Source organism: Cariama cristata, unplaced genomic scaffold (assembly GCF_000690535.1).
Source record: "Cariama cristata isolate BGI_N322 unplaced genomic scaffold, ASM69053v1 scaffold42623, whole genome shotgun sequence".
Classification (NCBI taxonomy): Eukaryota; Metazoa; Chordata; class Aves; order Cariamiformes; family Cariamidae; genus Cariama; species Cariama cristata.
The window spans coordinates 2,842-20,613 of record NW_009609774.1 but is presented as its reverse complement, the minus strand read 5'-3'; the positions used below and the strand labels follow the sequence as shown (position 1 = coordinate 20,613).

At 33.7% G+C, this 17,772-nt stretch overlaps 1 protein-coding gene across 1 annotated transcript in view; it reads right to left on the bottom strand.

Annotated features, from left to right (window-relative positions):
- The window catches only part of CCDC73 (coiled-coil domain containing 73), a gene marked incomplete at its 5' end in the record, with an annotated part of 47,180 nt that extends 34,660 nt beyond the window's left edge, over positions 1–12,520 (bottom strand). Inside the window, 5 exons of the mRNA XM_009697622.1 lie at positions 4,223–4,261; positions 6,327–6,401; positions 8,146–8,181; positions 8,972–9,043; positions 12,449–12,520. Of these exons, the coding sequence (XP_009695924.1) occupies positions 4,223–4,261; positions 6,327–6,401; positions 8,146–8,181; positions 8,972–9,043; positions 12,449–12,520 (294 nt within the window). The remainder of the gene's footprint in view (positions 1–4,222; positions 4,262–6,326; positions 6,402–8,145; positions 8,182–8,971; positions 9,044–12,448) is intronic.
- Positions 12,521–17,772: the final 5,252 nt, after the last annotated feature.

Sequence of the window (17,772 nt, the reverse complement as noted above, 5' to 3'; positions counted from 1 at the left end):
GCACTGGTAAAGAAACCACCACTTACAGAATCACTGCAAGGAATGCAGGTTGTGAATGTTCACATACTTTCTTTTTCCTAATCATAAGTAAACTGTTGAAGAACTGTGCTTAACTAATGCTAGGATGTGGATTTTATAACAAAAAAAATAAAAATAAAAAACCATATTTGTTTTTCCTGATAGTCATTCAGGTGTATTTATTCTAAGAAATCGATAAACAGGGAGGCATTGCTAATTTGAGACTCGAACAGCTTGTGGCAAGATCTGAAGTTTTTTGCACTTCCTTTTCTATGGATTTTTCTTAGTGTTCTCCTAGTTTCTTTGTTAAGTCAGCAAGACAGTAGCAGTCCTTCCTCCTCACCAGAAAAGTAGAAATACACTTTGTTATTTCCCAGGGCTATTTCCAATGAGAAGAGGAATTGGCCAATTCCTCAAGAGTTTTATTAAGAGCTTACCACTTGCCTAAATATGATTTTTAATGGCAAGCTGCTCTCCAGACTTAGTGCATGATAAAATAAAAGCCTGAGTATGTGATTCTTCTGCTCACAGTGCAAAGGTCCTAAAACGTTCTTCTGTAGAAGACAAGAAACACCAGGAGACACTGCAGGATAGGGAGGGTATGACCCTGGAGTTGGAGTAAGACCCACAGAATCTTGGTTCTTCTTCCTAACGTCTGACACTGCAGGAACAGGAATTATTGCCCTGCCCTCCACCAGTAATAAAGATAAGCTGGGATGGGGAGTGGAACTGATTGTGGCCATATGGTTCGTTGAGGCACAATGATTTCTTGGTGGAACTAGACCAGAGAAATAGCTCAGGGTCAGGTAGGTGACTGAAGGAAGACAAAGAGGGAATTGCTCATATCTCAAAGATATTCTGGAAATTGAGTCACTAGTCAGAGTTACTCAGTGAAGCAGAAGGTGGTAATTGGGAGGTGAAAGTGTCAGAGAAACAAAGGAGATGTAATGGCATGGAGACCTAAGTCAAGATCATGTGAAAATTATGCAAAGGGTTACCAATTGTAAATCTTCAAAATATGAATTTTTTTCCATAATAGTTCCTTTAGTTCCCATCATTTTTCTACTTAAAAATAATTATTTTTATTTATACTGTATCACTGCCTTCTCACTGTATTTTTAAACAACATAGTATAATTACAGGCAAATTCCTAAAAAATGTGGAAAGGAAATAAAAAAAAATTCCCATCTTAGATTATTAAGAACAAACCAACTTTTAAAATTACATTTATTTACATTATTATTTATACATTTTACAGTAATATATTATTTTTCTTTAATTTGCCAACTACATCTGTATTAGAAAACTAAATGGTGACAGGATAGCTCCCAGGAAATGCCTATAACTAGTGTTAAAATACCCCTGACTCATTTTGGCCTATGCCAAGTAGCAGTCATGTAAGCAGTTCCTGGGCACAGTTCAGGAGACTGTCTGCTGGGAACAATGGGGGTTATTTAGATACAGCTTCCCTCTTTTTTTGAGGAGTAGTAGAGTTTAATGAACCTAGACCATTTCATATCACTTGACTGCAGCTTCACTAAATGGTCTCACAAACATTTAGTTTACCAATATAAACACAGCCAGCAAGTGCAACTAGACTACCAGTCATTCACAGAGGTAGTCACCCCATCTACTTTACTAATTAATACTGATGCACTGAATCACTACTTTGTAGACAGTGATATCTCCCATTGACTACACAGAGATCCTGCCCTCCAAATTTGCTCTTCTGAACTGCACACAAGATTTGGTCTCTAAATCAGCCAACACTAGCCTGAATCTCATTCCCGTTTTTTTGTTTGTTTGTTTGAACATTTTAGCACCGTGATAGATAGTTAAGATTTAGGTACCACAGAAGACAAATAACTCTAAATGCTCGCGCTCTCAGACATGCCCAGGATCAGACAATGCAAGTTAACAAGGGAACACATGAACAGATGCTACATTCAGAGTTCTAGTGTTCTACATGGTATCACCTGCCAGAAAATTAATGGAGGAGGAAACCAAGACCTGACCAAGGCCATTTTCCTCCAGTTATTTCTTTATTACAGCAGCAAGAAACAGAATACAATACAGAACCCACACTCAAACGTATTCTATCACAACAACTAGCTTTGTAGTAATCATCCTGTAGTCTCCTGACTGCATGAGTGCTATTATCCATATGCAGTGAGGTGCAAAGTGACTACACTGCACACAATAATCAACACTTTTATTGTGGAAACAAAGGAAAGATGGAAGAAAAATAAATCCTTTATTTCTTTGTCTCAATATGAAACAAAACCTTTGATTATTTCAAGATTCTAGCATAAGAATTGTATCAGCACTACAATTTTCACATAAACTTAACTGGTAGCATGCTAAAATATGGTGTATATGCAAAATATTAACATTGCATATACTAGACTAAAAGAACAGAATTAAAGGAACAAAACCAGAATAAAATGCTACATCAGTAATGCATGGTCAATCCCTAGCACATACAAAAGCTACTTGACTGGCCGGTTTTCTAAGGTGCCAGATAGAAACCAAACAGCACATCTGCTTACTTTCAAAACACTAGCCAGAGCATGATCTAATCTGTCTTTAACAAACTTAAAATTAAAATAGAAATGGCTCTTAGATAGCTGAACAGTTTGGAATTTCATCCATTTTACTTTTAAGCATTTTGCCATTTGTGATAACTGACTAAGAGAGTCTACATGGGCTACTACTACTTTGATCCCTTGAATATACAATTTATTTCAGTGTAACTACTCAGGGAGCAAAGCTGGTAGAATTTGACCTGGTCTAAAACTGGATTAGCCCACTACTGCATAAGGTTGTAGGAAAGAATTCGCTTCTGTTTACCTTGTGCTTTTTGTTTTCACCATTTCATGTCAGAGCATCTTCTATAAATATGGCCAAGCCATACATGTTATGTTTAGTGCTACATGCAAAAGAGGATTTCTAATATCTTGTCCCCTACGCAATAGCATTTTTAATAACCATGCTCTGTATCAAAGTCACAGTACCCCAATGTTTCTGAAATTTTCAAGTAATGAATTATTGAAAAGTTTATAAACATAAGAAAGGAAGATATTTCTTTAAGCAGCACAGATGCCTTTCCAGCTTATAGAAAAGGTGTTGTGATTTAAATATTCTCATTCATATGGAAGACTGAGCTTTCAAGTTATGAAAGGAAGGTAATATGTGAAATGACCTAAATCTCAGTTCAATAACTTGGTATATTTTAAACACATTTTTAGGTCAAATGTATTTTAAGAATAAATAGAAGTTAAAAGTGAAGTAAGACAAAACACATTTTATGTTGCCTTTGATCTTTAACTTGTAGCCTTATCTCCCAGGTCAGAGGGGCACATTATTCAATTTCACCATATTTTGTGTAAAACCACTGTAGCGTTGAAGATGACTTTCAGTACAAATGTCATGGTACTTAAAGCTAAACTGGACCCTAGTTTTTTGAGCTTCTTAATTAAAATCACAGTTTGTAATGGTCTGACAATATTATCTTTATTCTTTCCAGTTGAGCAGCAGCAGAATTTTCACAGCATTTATTCAATCAAGCTTAGCAATGTTTCTGAGGCTTACTCTTCCACTTCCTAAAACAGACAGCAGGGTTCAGAGCGACTATGCTGTCACTCTATATGAATTTATTCCCTGTGTCAAAGGGAGTAAGCTGGACTGGATGAAAGCTAAACTGTTCAAGGGAACTGACGTTAAGAAGTAATTCTGAGAAGAGGAGTTAAAAAGAGTGAGAGGAAAAACTATCAGTTTTGCTTAAAAACAAAACTAGGAACTGCTTGGAATTCTCTATTACTTCTTTGAAACAAACATGCTGGATCCTATAAAAGTATATATTATAAAGTATATAAGAGTAATATAATTACATTATTCAAATCACAGTCTACATAAAAAAATTCACTCTAATCTATAAAGAGAACAAATGTAACAATTATACTTTAATTCAGGGAGAAAAAAATTCCATATGCTAAACAGCAGCTGTCACACTATAAAAACTGAAAAACATTGAATCTGAAAAACTTTCAAATACAAAGCTGCTATCACCTCTTTTGGTTATCTGTAATAATTACCATACATCATTTAAGTATTAGACTTGGTTAATATTTGCATTATATTCTAAGCAGGCGTTCTCTTTTCATCAAAGTTGTTCCTTACCTTTTTACTTTTATTAATTTCTTACCATTTCATTCAGTTTCTTTTGTAAAGTGTATTTTGAAATCTGTAAAATGAAAAAGAAGTATTCATAAAATTGTAGTTACATTTTTTCTGACAACCTGCATATTTAGGTATTCTCATACCTAAGATTTAATTGCATTTATTGCCAATCCAATACAGTAATACTGGTTTTGAATTAATGACTGCACTATTTCTTTTATTATTAGATTCACTTTACATAATTTCACTTCAATTTTTAAATTAGGTGAAAATGCTTTACACTGATTCGAAAAATGCATAAATCTTGTGTTTTCTGACATGTATCATAAAAATAACGTGTACATGGACAACAGTCTGTAAACTAGACTCTTAGAAATAAGCAGAGAAGAAAACAGAGATAGCAATGAACGTATTTCCTCAAGTCCTAGAGGAATATAGGTGTGTTCCCTGTTGGAAAAAAAAAATTCTAGGTAGATATTCTGAATGGTGGCATATAAAAACATATTGTACCAATCTTGCATGTTTCAGTAATATAAGACTGACATTTGAAGTCATTAACACTATTTTTCATATACCATTGACATCAGAGAATTTTGACTTGCATAATACTTGAGATCACAACAGCTTTAGTCTCTGTATCTCTTAGAATGTTTAAAGAAACATTGACAATGTCTAGAAAAAAAAAGAAATGTCAAAGAACCCAGTGCGTGTAAATTTTACACAGAAAATACTATTTCTAGGAAAAAAACCTCAAGCCTAGAGAACAATAATTTTAAGGAATTCTGACTCTTTGGATAGAGAGGACTACAGAACTGAATTAGAAATTCGTCACTCTTATTTTAGGCTGATCTCCAAACAATTTTTCTGGGTCCACAGGTTTGTTGTGATCTTCTGCTTCCTCAAGCCACTTCAAAATTTCCTAGATCCGAACTATACTGTTACACAAATGTTTGATCTGTGAACATTAAACATTTAATGTTAAGCTTTTTTTCAAAATTTCTGTTTTATCTTACAAAAGAAAGGCCACTGGAATCTTTTGTTACTCTTGCTGTCCACATATTGTGTTCAGCAGACCATGGAGGAATATTCTACATCATCTGTGCTATGCCAAGGTTTGAACAAGTCAACAAAACCCTTACAGCTATTGCACAGAAGGCCAGCCATGGGAATAAATTTCTTTTGCTCCTAAAATACCTTCAGTGTTAACTAAATGATTAAACAAACAGTTTGATACCAAGTAAAGGCATCCCATTACAAGAAAATGTTAATAAGAACTAAACATGTTGCACAATCATGGGTAATAATCCATTACAAACATGTTTTCAATAAAAATAATTACTATCCCACTCAGGTTTTGGTAGAAGAATAATTAGTTCCTGGCAATACCTGAAATCTGGCAATGTATTACAATGCTAATTCTCTCTGTGTTTAGTTCTGCTATTTTAATCCATTTTCAACATATCTGCCTTGGTCTTTAAAAGAAAACCAACTACTAGCTATGTCCCTATGTCTTCCTTTATTTCAAATAAATGTGAATCACAGCCACAAATGCTCCAACACCATGTAATGATATAAAATACAATACAGAAATAACACCAAGAGGCACCAGAGTAAATTGTGCTTTTATCTGACAATTTTACTTTTACTGACAAATAGGCATTGGAAAGCCATGGATTTAGCAGTAAATACAGAAACCTCCTAGTGAAACAAAGGAAAATAATAAACAAGACGGGTAGCACTGTGAGTTGGAGGCCCAGTGTGAATACTTGTTTCTGTTTAGGAGTCCAAAACTAGAGTTTCCAGACAGGTGAGAAGTAAGACGACAAGAATAGAAAGAGGAACACTATGGAAATTAAAAGAAAGCACATTTCACATGCTATTTGGACTATTATTGAGTCTGCAGTTCTTCTGGAGGAAAAGAACTTTAGCTGGAAGGCTAACAAAGCTGTCTTGACACTGAAGACTAAAACAGAAACTCAGTGTTAGAAAGCGAGGCGTACATGTACTAGAAAGATTAAATGAGAAAGCCTTAAAGACTCTCTTAAAAACAACTATTTTCTTACCAGTGAAAAAAACTAAAACCAAAACACTTGCATACCAAGGAAAGTTATTTAACAAAAATAATTTACCTGTAATGCTTTTAATGCTTCTTTCAGTCCATGGATTTCTTTTTCTTTTGTTTCTACAGCAAGCTGATATTTTCCCTTTCAACAAAAGCTGTACTTCAGGATTTGGGCAGAATAAATGCATTTACAACAAGAATTTACCAAAAAGAATGTTACAAAAAAATAAAGCACTACTCTGCTATGACAGAACAATTCATTAGTGAAAACAGGTGAAAATTCAGCTAAATAATTTTAAAGTGTACCTACATATTGCTATAAAAAGAAAAGGGGAAACACCTCTTACGACTAGTAAGTTAATTTTCTGTTCTGGGAGAGACAAGTCTGACAAAGGCAGAATTAGTAAGTTACTTCAGTTTAGAACAAAGATACTAAATAACAACAAAAGTATCAGGTAAATCCATTTTCTTATCTGCTGTAGCAGAGTATTCACAGAAACAGCTTTCCTCCAGAAACAATTCTACAAAGATGGAACTGTGATCTGGTATCACTAGGATTACTAAATACATGCAAGCACATTTTAGATTTTTTTATATATATAGACATATATATACACACACATACACAATTATATATATGCATGTGAACAGAGTCAAAGGACTTGAGCAGAATTAAATCAGGTAAGAATCTCGGGCAGCAATCAATACAATGGAGACCAGAATCCGGATATCAGAGAATACGCCAGAGAAAACAAACACATCAATTCAACCACCCCTGCTTGTTCCAGTCATTTCTAAGATAGTGCTGGCTGGGCAGTCTCCTGAAACCACCTTAATGAGTAAAGGTACATATAATGTAAATCGGAGCAAAAGTTGGTCTTTGTATTCAAACTCTGTCCTGAAACATTACAGCTTAATTTATTCTTTCAGTTACTTTGGTATAAAGTACTGAAAATACCATTTGATTCAATAGAAGTATTTAGAGAAAAAAAAAAAATCAGCACATAATTTAATTCTGAAACAGCAGGTGTCATTGAAAATACAAATCAAGGATTACTACATAGGTATGTGTGGACAAACAGTATGTCTTAACAAGAAAAAACTCCAAATACACGCAAGAATATAACTCAACCAGATAATATGAATGCAGGAAACAAAGTTTACTTTGATATACTTTCAAACCAATTTCACCTGTTTGCAAATTTCTGTGCAGGTTCTTATGAAACACATACACACTCATCCACCCTTAATCATTGGGAAATTTAAGTGAAACAATACAGTCCACACACGCAGACATTCATTGACTTCACTGTTTGAAACAGGGTCCTAGTATACCAATTGCAAATCCTTTATTTAGAAGAGGAAGCAGGCAGACAGCTTGGTATAAAAACTCACGTAGTTAAGAAAAATCCCATAAATTCAGGCATAAGTATATCTTACTTCAGTTTAGCTCAAGTTCCTCAAGAAACCAGCTCAGGTAAATCAATAAAAGCATTATCAAAATCTGGTTTTACTAAATCAGTTAGAATTGTTATTTTTCACTAGTATGTGGAAAAGGCTTATGACAATTTGTCCCAAACCCCCGAAATAAAGTAAATTTTGTATAGCTTCAATATAGAACTATAAAGAACACTTTTTCTCCAACTGATTTTTCATATAAGCAGATTTTGAAGCGACATTTCACAAGTAATTAAAGTTCTATAGACTATAAATCAAAAAAACAAGTAACAAAAGTTATAAAGAAATTTCTTTTGCAAAGGTCATAGCAAGAAAAATAATTTAATTGTAATATACTTAGTTTATACTTAGAACATGTTCAGTAAGTTATATGGCATTATCATTTGTTTATGTGCTTCACTGGATGACAAATAATTGTAACAGAGTACCTTTTCTTCTTCCATGGCAAACATCCTTGCCTGTAACTTGATTGTCAGTGGCATAGCAAAAGAAGAAAACACAAATCAATACAACACAGGATTAATTTTATTCATGCAATTTGACAAGACAATATAGTTATATTATACTGTATAGTGTACTTCCTGGTTTTTTTCTTTAACTATAGTAACTATAGAGTCACAAGCAGCAAGCTTGTGAATCACAAATCATTTTTTTGAGAAAGAAAAACCTAATTGCTTGTCAATTTCTTTTTTGTGTGATATGATTGTGATGCGGCGTTAGTGATAAGCTCTTCATCATCATGTGCAACAGTTCCAATGACCATTCTCTGCAAGTTCTTTCAGCCCTCATGTTTGTTGATTGTATATCATGGAGAAAAAAAACCACAACCCCAATCTGAAAGACTGAAACACACTTTCAAATGTTGAACAGAATAAGTTATGTGGTAGATCTTTTACCATGGTTTATGAATCTAACCTTGCAGAGAACATACCATCTCAGCGAGAGGGGGAAAAACAAACAAACAAACAAAACCAAAACAACAACAAAAGACTAAAAGAAGCATTGTCTTCTCTAGAAATTTTTGGAAAAATAAAAAATGAAGAATCCCAGGAAGAGTGGCTTACTGGGAAGAACTGTCAAAATACAGGCATTATACTGTGTCTGGAAGAAAGAAAAAGACCTGCTTTCTTTGAGCTGTATATTCTAACATTTTATATGCAACAGAAAAATATTTTAATACCAACTGATAACTTGCTATTATGCCATAGTACTTTAAAATCTCATTGTCAAAGCTAGAAGGCCTTATTTTGCTACCTGTTTTTTAAAAGCTGCCATAGCTTCTTTGTTTTGTTGGTGCAACGTGTCTGTCTGATGCTGCAGAGTTTCCTGCTCATGCAAAATAGCAACAGTGTATTTTAAATATTATCTTAGAGCAAACCATACATATAGTATTTCACGAAAAAAAACTGATTCCTTGTTAAATATTTTTAGAAAGACATGGTTGATTAAAAACAAAATCTGAAGACTAAAAAGAGATATTTGTTAATTGGTAATCCTCTTCTTGGTAGTGGATTCTCTTTAATTCATAACAGGTAACAATTCTCACACCTGGAATTCAGATTTTTTTGTTGTTAGGACTTCTATAAGCAACTCTTACCCATCCTATCAACCTGCAGAAGAAATCCAACACCCATTGCCATCTTAGGACAGCATCTTGACACAGTTCCAGGTGGTTATAATAGAATTTTTATTTTACTCTCCATTAAAAACATAATCTCATTAAAAATAACAAGATGTTATTCCGGTTTTAGTCAAATTTTAATCATTTAACAAACTACATGAAAGAGCTGAAGGAGGGCAGAAAAGACTAAGCGTAAGGTAATAGTGTAAGATTTTTATCATCCTACTGCCTGGCTTTACTGTCATCCATAAACCAAGAAATTAGTAAAGATGTAATTTTTTTGTTATTATTTCATATCATAATCTCATAGACTAATACTACACTCTGCAAGTTGAAAATCTGTAACATCTTTAAGCATCACATTCTATACAAGATAGGAAAAAAAACCCCTCAATCAACGTAAAGCAATATGGAAGATATGTTTGTAAGATCAGGTTTTTTTAAGTTCTAGACACTGAAAAATAGTAGGTAAAGGTAGTCAAGAGGCTCTGTCCTTGGACAGCTATCTCAAAATACAGATGAGTGTTTAGCTAAGAAATATTAGTATGAAGTAAGAAATGATTTAGTAATGAATGCAGAAAAATAAATATAAATAGAGACTATTAAAAAGAATGACTGGGAGAAATAAACTGATCATTTGTTTCACACATGAGAAGTCCAACTTCTTCTCCTGCCTTAATTGAGAAACTGAGAGTTTTTCAGACAAAGTCTGTTCCAAAATTGTTACTTTCTCCAGCAAATTGGTGTTGCTTTCAAGTTGCACAAGTGAGAGTTGTTGCCCTTTGATACAAGACAAGAATCTGTGGAGATAAGGTGTTTTATATTCATGTACATGCTCATTAATTCATTGTAAGATAGGTACAGAAAGTTTTGATTTGCATCTAACAAACAATACATACTACATGAATGAATATTCAAAAATGTGAAAACAAGTCTTGAGGAATGTTTTCCTCAAGTTGTCACTTAGAACTGCGTTCAAAGACACAGGTTCTCTGGTGGGTAAAGGGCATACCAAGTATGCTAGAGAGCCAGAAATAGTACTGCAGTGACAGCAAATCAACTATTCTCAGTGGAGTATTCCTACTCACCACACGAACAAAATATTCACAGTAGTATCAAATTAAGATGACACTTCTTTAGATTATAGGAATTCAAGCCAATATTATATAATAATTTATGTAGATATGTTCGGGTTCCTTTCTACAAATTTGTCATGAAGGTAATTGATAACTGGAAAAAAGCGTTACCGAGGTCTTCATAATATACCAGTCTTCCTTGTAAAGTATATTCAAGGGAGGTATTTTACTCTAAAACAGACTAGGAAGTTTCTACAAATATGCACTTCCTAAGAAGCCTCACAGCCTAGACTATAAATAAAATGATTATATATAGTTTTGTCAGAAATTCAGTTTTGGAATAAATTTTCCATGCATGCTGTGTATGTGTGGTGCAGGGACTAACTTCGAAGAACAAAGTTACTTTTTAAAAATATATGCAAAATCACTTTTGGTATTATGATGCTATAGTAAGTATAGTAAGTATAGTCATTAGATTTAAACAAATATTTTCTCCAGTTATTCTTTTTTTCCTACCCTAGTATATTTTCTTCCAAGAGCAGCAATAGTATTCATAAAAAATAGACAAAGATTTGCTTTAAAATTGTAATATTCAATCAGAAACTTAGCTCAAGTCATGTCTTTATTTTAAACTAGTTTGCTAAACTTAAGGCAAAGTAAAACATATACTAAATCACAGAAATGTTGACTGAAAGGGGTATCTCTGAAGGAAAGAATACAACAGAACCTTTGATAAGCCAGGGGAAGCTGTCTACATACTGAACTACTATTGAGGTCAATACAGTTCTGCATTCAGAAACAATCACGTCACAAATCGAATTTAAATGGCATACTTAGCATTTTCATCTTACTGGAATCTCCAGAATTGGAGACTCATATTAGCTTGTTCCTTAGAAGTTCCAGAGCTCTACATAAGGGCTCACATGAAGTTCCTAAAATCTACAACTCATTGTTTACATTAGGTTTGCCATGTGCCAATGTTAAATGCAAAGTGCAGAAAAAAAGAGAGTCCACCTAACCGCCTCTAAGTCCCATCTTTTTATTAATGGTAAATTAAGTTGTTGTTAGGGTCTCAGAAAGAATGGAAATCACCCCTTTTGAACCCAGATTATTAAGAACTGCAATGCTAGGTTAAGAAAAGCAACGAAGGGTTACAAATTGAAAGCACTGTTGCTTTTACAAATATAAAATATTTCCTGTTTCTGTGTGCACATATATATCTTTCAGAAGAAAAAGCACATAGTTAGGATTATTAATTTAAGATGGTTAGGATGAACTCCAAGATGAAATAGTCTTCCTTTACTACTAAGAAGTTAAATATCCCAAGATCAAGGATAGAGCTGAAATTGTTTTTTCTGTGATCGTAAAATATACAGAGTGAAGCCTTTTATCTTGTGACCTAGTGACAGGGGTCATAGGTTTGATTGTATTACAGAAGGGAATGGATTTCCTATGAAAGCATAACCTCAGGAGCCCTAACCCTAAGAAGAATGTTAGACTTATTTTACCGAAAACTTCATTCTGAGCGTTTAAAAGCTGACAAACCACTTTTGGCTATGTCTGACATGTAAGTTTCTGTTTAAAATAATTTTTTTGAAAAATTGTTACCTTCAAAACATTGCAAGTGAAGTTGTCTGTACAACTGCAATGGTACTTGCACTTGCCAAAGCCAAGCATAATACAGAGAAGCTGCTGTGTAGCTTCCCCCACACTAACGTGTCAACATGCCTCATGTTAAGCTAAATGTCTTATTGCTTCAGTATTTACTTCCCTTTTGACTGAAGATTTCCAGTCATGTCAAATATTATGATAGTACTCTTTTGTTAATCCGATTTCTAGGTTGGGCACAATCCAAATCAATATAAAAGCTACAGAAGTCCATGGCTAGACAATAAACTATTGGCTACCACATTCTACTATTAGAAATTACAATAGCCTTAAAGAGGGGAATTGTACCAAATCACAATCCTTATTAATATTATATTAATATTAAATCCCAACAGTTAAAACACTAAAACCATATAGGAAAGTTACCTTTTGCCATTCAAGTTCCTGCTTCTCTACAACAATTTTACTTATTTGATCTTCATAATTAATCTCTGTTTCCTAGTTAAAAAACAAACAAACAAATTTACATAAGACAGTACCTGCAAATCAAACACCAACATAAGCTGTGTATTCATACTCTTCATTTACAGTCCAGTACATAGAACAGTATGTGCCTACACACTACACAGCAAAAAGGGAAACAAAAGACCTCTGGATGTGGTAAAATACCAGATAAATTCAGTTGTTTTGGTCAGAAAATTTGCAGAATAAATAACTTAGATTGAGACGCATAGCAGAAGAGTAGGAGCTAGGACTATAGCACTGTCGATTAGCAGGAACTGTTCCCTCTTCACACATACTCTCTTCTGCATCTTACAACAAAACCAGACTCAAAGGGAATAAACCAGATGACTTCACAGTTGAAAAATGATGGAATATTCTGATGAACTGAGTCAAGATACTGAGATGAAGAGAAATTCAGCAAGCTGCAGTAAGTGCTTCAAGAACCAACTGTTAGTCAATGATACAGATAATCATGGTTAATGAGTCAGAATCTTTGAGACATCTCAATTATCCAACTCAAAGCACTTGAATCTTCATTCTTTTTGACATCTCCTGGAACAAGTGAAAAGTTTGTGTCAGCAATTACTTCTGTTATTATGGAAAAAGTGAAATATTTATCATAACTTTCTGTGCAAAGAAGCCTCCTGACAGTTAAATGAAAGTCATGGATAATCAACACATATTTTTGATAAGATGAGCTACCAGAAAATCTGAGAACAACATTACTAAAGTCTGAAGTTTCCTTCACAGTCCAGAAGCTATACTAGTTTACAGGAAAGTGTGTCACATCTCCTCTTCTTGCAGAAGCACTTTGTCAAGAATCAAACCATTATTGTGATAATAAATAAGCCTTATCTGCTGATAATCACAGCAGCTAAAAATTTATGGGAATTTTCCTGAAACATTCTAGTATTAAAGTCAATTTTTCCTAACTGGAATCAGCTTCCCTTTTGAGTTAAATTTTTATGAGCACTGGCCTTCCTTTACAAATACAACAGTCAAAAAAGGAAGAATAACAGGTTCCCCTATCAAACAGTCATGACTTCTTGCAAGAACAGTATTTAGGCTTTTGATGCATATCATAAGCAATTCACCGCTGTCCTGTTATTGCATACAGTCAAAATAATTAATATCCTTTTAAAGACCCAGAGAGCAACACTAATGTGTTGCTCTGAGCTTCAAAAGGCTGATTTCCTGCCTTTTCTCTGCACACTGATGATCACCTTGAAAAAGTGACCACATTAAGGTAAGACTGACTTCTCTCTGATGAATTGGTGCACTAGTAACATTCATTGAGGTCTTGTCTTGGACACACTCCAACAAGGGCCAAACTGACTGTGTGAGGGTGAGAGAATACTCCCAATACTTGAACTGTGCTCTCTGAAATACTGTATTTTGATATATTATGTGCACCTTTATGATTTTTGATTTCAACTTCCCCACTCCAGTATAAAACCTGCATTCTAAATTGAGCGAAAAATAGGCACTACCGCAAAAGAAGTGGCTATAATCTTTAGGGAAACAGTGACAATTCAAAAAAGCCATTTATGGATCTCTCTAGTAAAAAAATCAAAAGCAGGCCGCAAAAAGATTATTCTCTTGATATTGGCTTTTAAGTAAAACCCTACTGAATTGCAATAGCATGAATGACTATTACTTACTGGGATGAGGAATCACCTCTGGATGAAGTAATAAATTTTTTGAAACAGTGAAAGAGTAAACTGAGGTTCTTCCTCCTTCCACAGTGAAGCAGACAATAAAAATGTTTTGGCTACAAAGAATAAAGTATGCTGCATCTTTAAGAAATGTAGTTCTTTCCTAAACCCAGTACAACTGAAAGTTCCAAGTTTTTGATACAAGGATATTTACAATACTTCAAGAATTTGTGCAAAACCGTTTTAAAGAAGATTTTGCAACCCTTTCTCACTTAGTATAATGTTTGATCCATAGTCTCACTGTACTATCAATAGAAATAAAACGGCAAAATATGTCCCCAGGTGATTTAAAATAGGTTTTTGACATTGACAACTTTTATGGGTTTTAGGGTCAAAACTGACTTCCTTGATTAACAGGCAGTTTACAGGCACATGTGTGGATAGAAATAACACACACTTCTCTCCACAGGAGGCGACTCCTAAGGATTTCAAGAGTTACTTGCGGGATCTAAAAATATGCCTCACTCACATGAATTTTACATATAAAATACTGAACATACATTTAAAATTAAAATTTGGCTCACAGAGAACTAGAGAAAAGTTCTTTAGCTTTTGCTTCTCTGATACTTACCAGTAGAATATAGGTGTAGAAGAGACCTAAAGTTTTCATATGTGTTATAGTAAAAAGAAAAATAAAAATTAAGAGAATTGAAAAGATTATCAATGCTTCCTGGATCTGCCTTAACAAATAGTACTTTGGAGATGCAATGAATTTGTGTTCTGATACTAATCTATAAGCACTGAAAGAAAACACATCCCTCTCAGTTCCCTGGAGTGACAAAAAAAAAAATGAGGTTGATTTACAGCTTCTTATAGAAGTGTAATCTTAAGCAATTTATGTCATTAAGCAACAAATGCTATTAAAATGATATATTATTAGCAAAAGCCTTGTTCAAAATTGTAAGAAGTAAGGATCTGACCCTAAACATGCCATGTAAATTATTCTTAAACTAATCAAAATGCACTGCAGTTGTATTCCTCCCTAACTCCAGACTACGTATTTCTACCACTCTGCTGTGCAGGCACAAGGATATGTAAGGGTATTTCAGAGAAAAACAGAATTTTGATTCAGTGCACAACTAAACAGGGAGAAGGAGGTGGCCAGTTATCCCATAGATCAGAGCTAGCCTTGGGGAATCCAAGAATCTGTACCAGTGCAACAGAAACAACGGGAACATGTTGCTGCAGGAGATCTAGCATGGACTTAGATCAACATCATGGACAGTAAAACTGCCCTCAGAATACCTGAAGTGCACGCACAATTGAGTCCTAATATGCTTTTCCATAACATGCTATCTAATTTTTCAAGTATATATTTTGAAAACATGCAAACTAATCACACCGATTACTGCATTTCTTTAGCTTCTCTGCATATAACTGTCTCTCCTTTTCTTTGTGAACTCATCTAGTTTGGTGTATTTATTACAAGCCGAAAGCTTGGGTGTAGAGCATTTACAAAACAAACTTCAAACTGCAACTAGCATCAGAAAAAATATACAGCTATGAAGGTAAAGGGGTAACAGAGATAAAATGCTTAACATACATATTGCGATTCTGACCTCACTAAAATTTATGGCAAATATATCACTGATTGCAACGGTTGTTGGAGATCAACAAGTATCTATCCATATTAAACTTACCATGAAATAAAGGGAAAAGAATGTAATATTTTAAAGGGGAGCAACGTAGCAAATACTAGCATTACAAATTCTAGACAAAGAAAACTGCAATTCAAATAGACTGGCCTTACTGAAACTAAAGAGTTACCTAAAGGAAACTAAGCCCTTGGTGTATGTAAAAAAGAAGTAACTTTAGTACAAAACAACAAAAAGATTTTCTAAACAATGGAACTGGCAGACTGTAATCAAGCACATACACCATTTCAATTTTAAAATGCATAAGTATTTTAAATCCTAATGAGGACACTGAAAAGAAAATACTCACAGAAGTATATTTTTGTGCTGACATTTGGTTTAAAATTTTACAATTGTTCTAAGAAACAGCATGTTAAATTTTAAGACATTTATAATTGTTAACTCCCACATCCATACTGAGCACTTTACATTTAACTAAATACATACAATAATACAAGTTTGAAAACGGCATTAAATTTCATTTTAAGCGAGCCCTTTGCTTTGAATATTAAAGAGAAGAACCAAAGTTCTAAGTGAACAATACTCCTCCAACTTACTCCCAAATTATAAAGGAAAATCTGGAAGCTATCAAAAATATGTATATATGTAACTACTGTTGAAAAAAATAAACATCATAAATACTCTAAGCTGAGAATGACAATTACATGACAAAAATGTTCTCATGTGAAGTCGCTAACAATTATAAGCCTTATCCATCATTTTTACTTCTTTCAAAGGACATTTATAGTTTACCCATTTTGAATCAAATGCTTTTAAAACTTGTGTGAAGTACTTTTTTTTTTAAAAAAAGTTTCTCCAGCTGTGTAATAAGACAATGATTTTTGTTATACTTAGGAGAATAATATTGTATATAACTTTGATGAGGTATCAAAAAACCCACAAAACCTTAAACGTGTTCATTTTTTATTAGATGCCTTAGGACTACATGGATTTAAGTGTTTTTATAAAAAAGACTACCATAACAATAAAAGAGGAGTAATTTGATGGTTTATTTACTCATTGTAACCTTTAGAAAGTGTCAAGCCTTCTTTAAAGTGTTTGCTTCAGGCTGTAGTTTTACAAGATGGGCTGTGGATTGGTCAAGCCCCCTCGATTCTTGACCCTGAACAGATTTAGGAATAGAGTACAGCTGGCTCATGTCCAAGCAGCCAAAACTGCTGCTAGGTACTTTTATTATCTTTTTTGGACTCATAATCTACCTCCTACAAAATTGCATATCCAATTTCTCATGCAGGTCAATCAAATAGTACTCATAAAAACTACAGTTTCTGGTTGTTTCTACTGTAATTAGAATACCCTTCATGAACTAGACGGTCCAGTACAACTTTTAGTAGACTGCATAGATATCCTTCTTAAGTTTTGTTCCCAGGACAAATGTTAAAAGGGAGAGAAAATATTTAACAGCTTTATTCTAACTTTAATTCCCAGTACAATATTTTTGGATTCTAACAGTTTTGACAGTTAATCAAAACCTTTGGTAACCACATATTTGGAACTTATTCTCAAAAACTTTATTTTTGCAGAAGCAGAGAAACAGAAATGTATACCAACCACCTCTTTTCCTTTGGAAATTTTTCATTGCTCTGTCCTTGATTCCACTGCATAGGCTGCAATTGCTCTATATTTAAATAAATCTCATCTATCAAAATATATTCCTTTAAATGCCTGTATTGATACTTATAATGCTTTTGTCTCCAACTTCAAGTAATCAGTTCCTAATTGAAAACCACATGATTTGCTAACACAGAAGTTATGAGCTAACACACTGCTTACTGACTTAAATAACAATGTTGTGTATGTCACAGTCATGAGATCCATAAACTTCAGTACTGCTTATTCTTTTATATTTACATACTTTTTTTTTTTTTTTAGTATT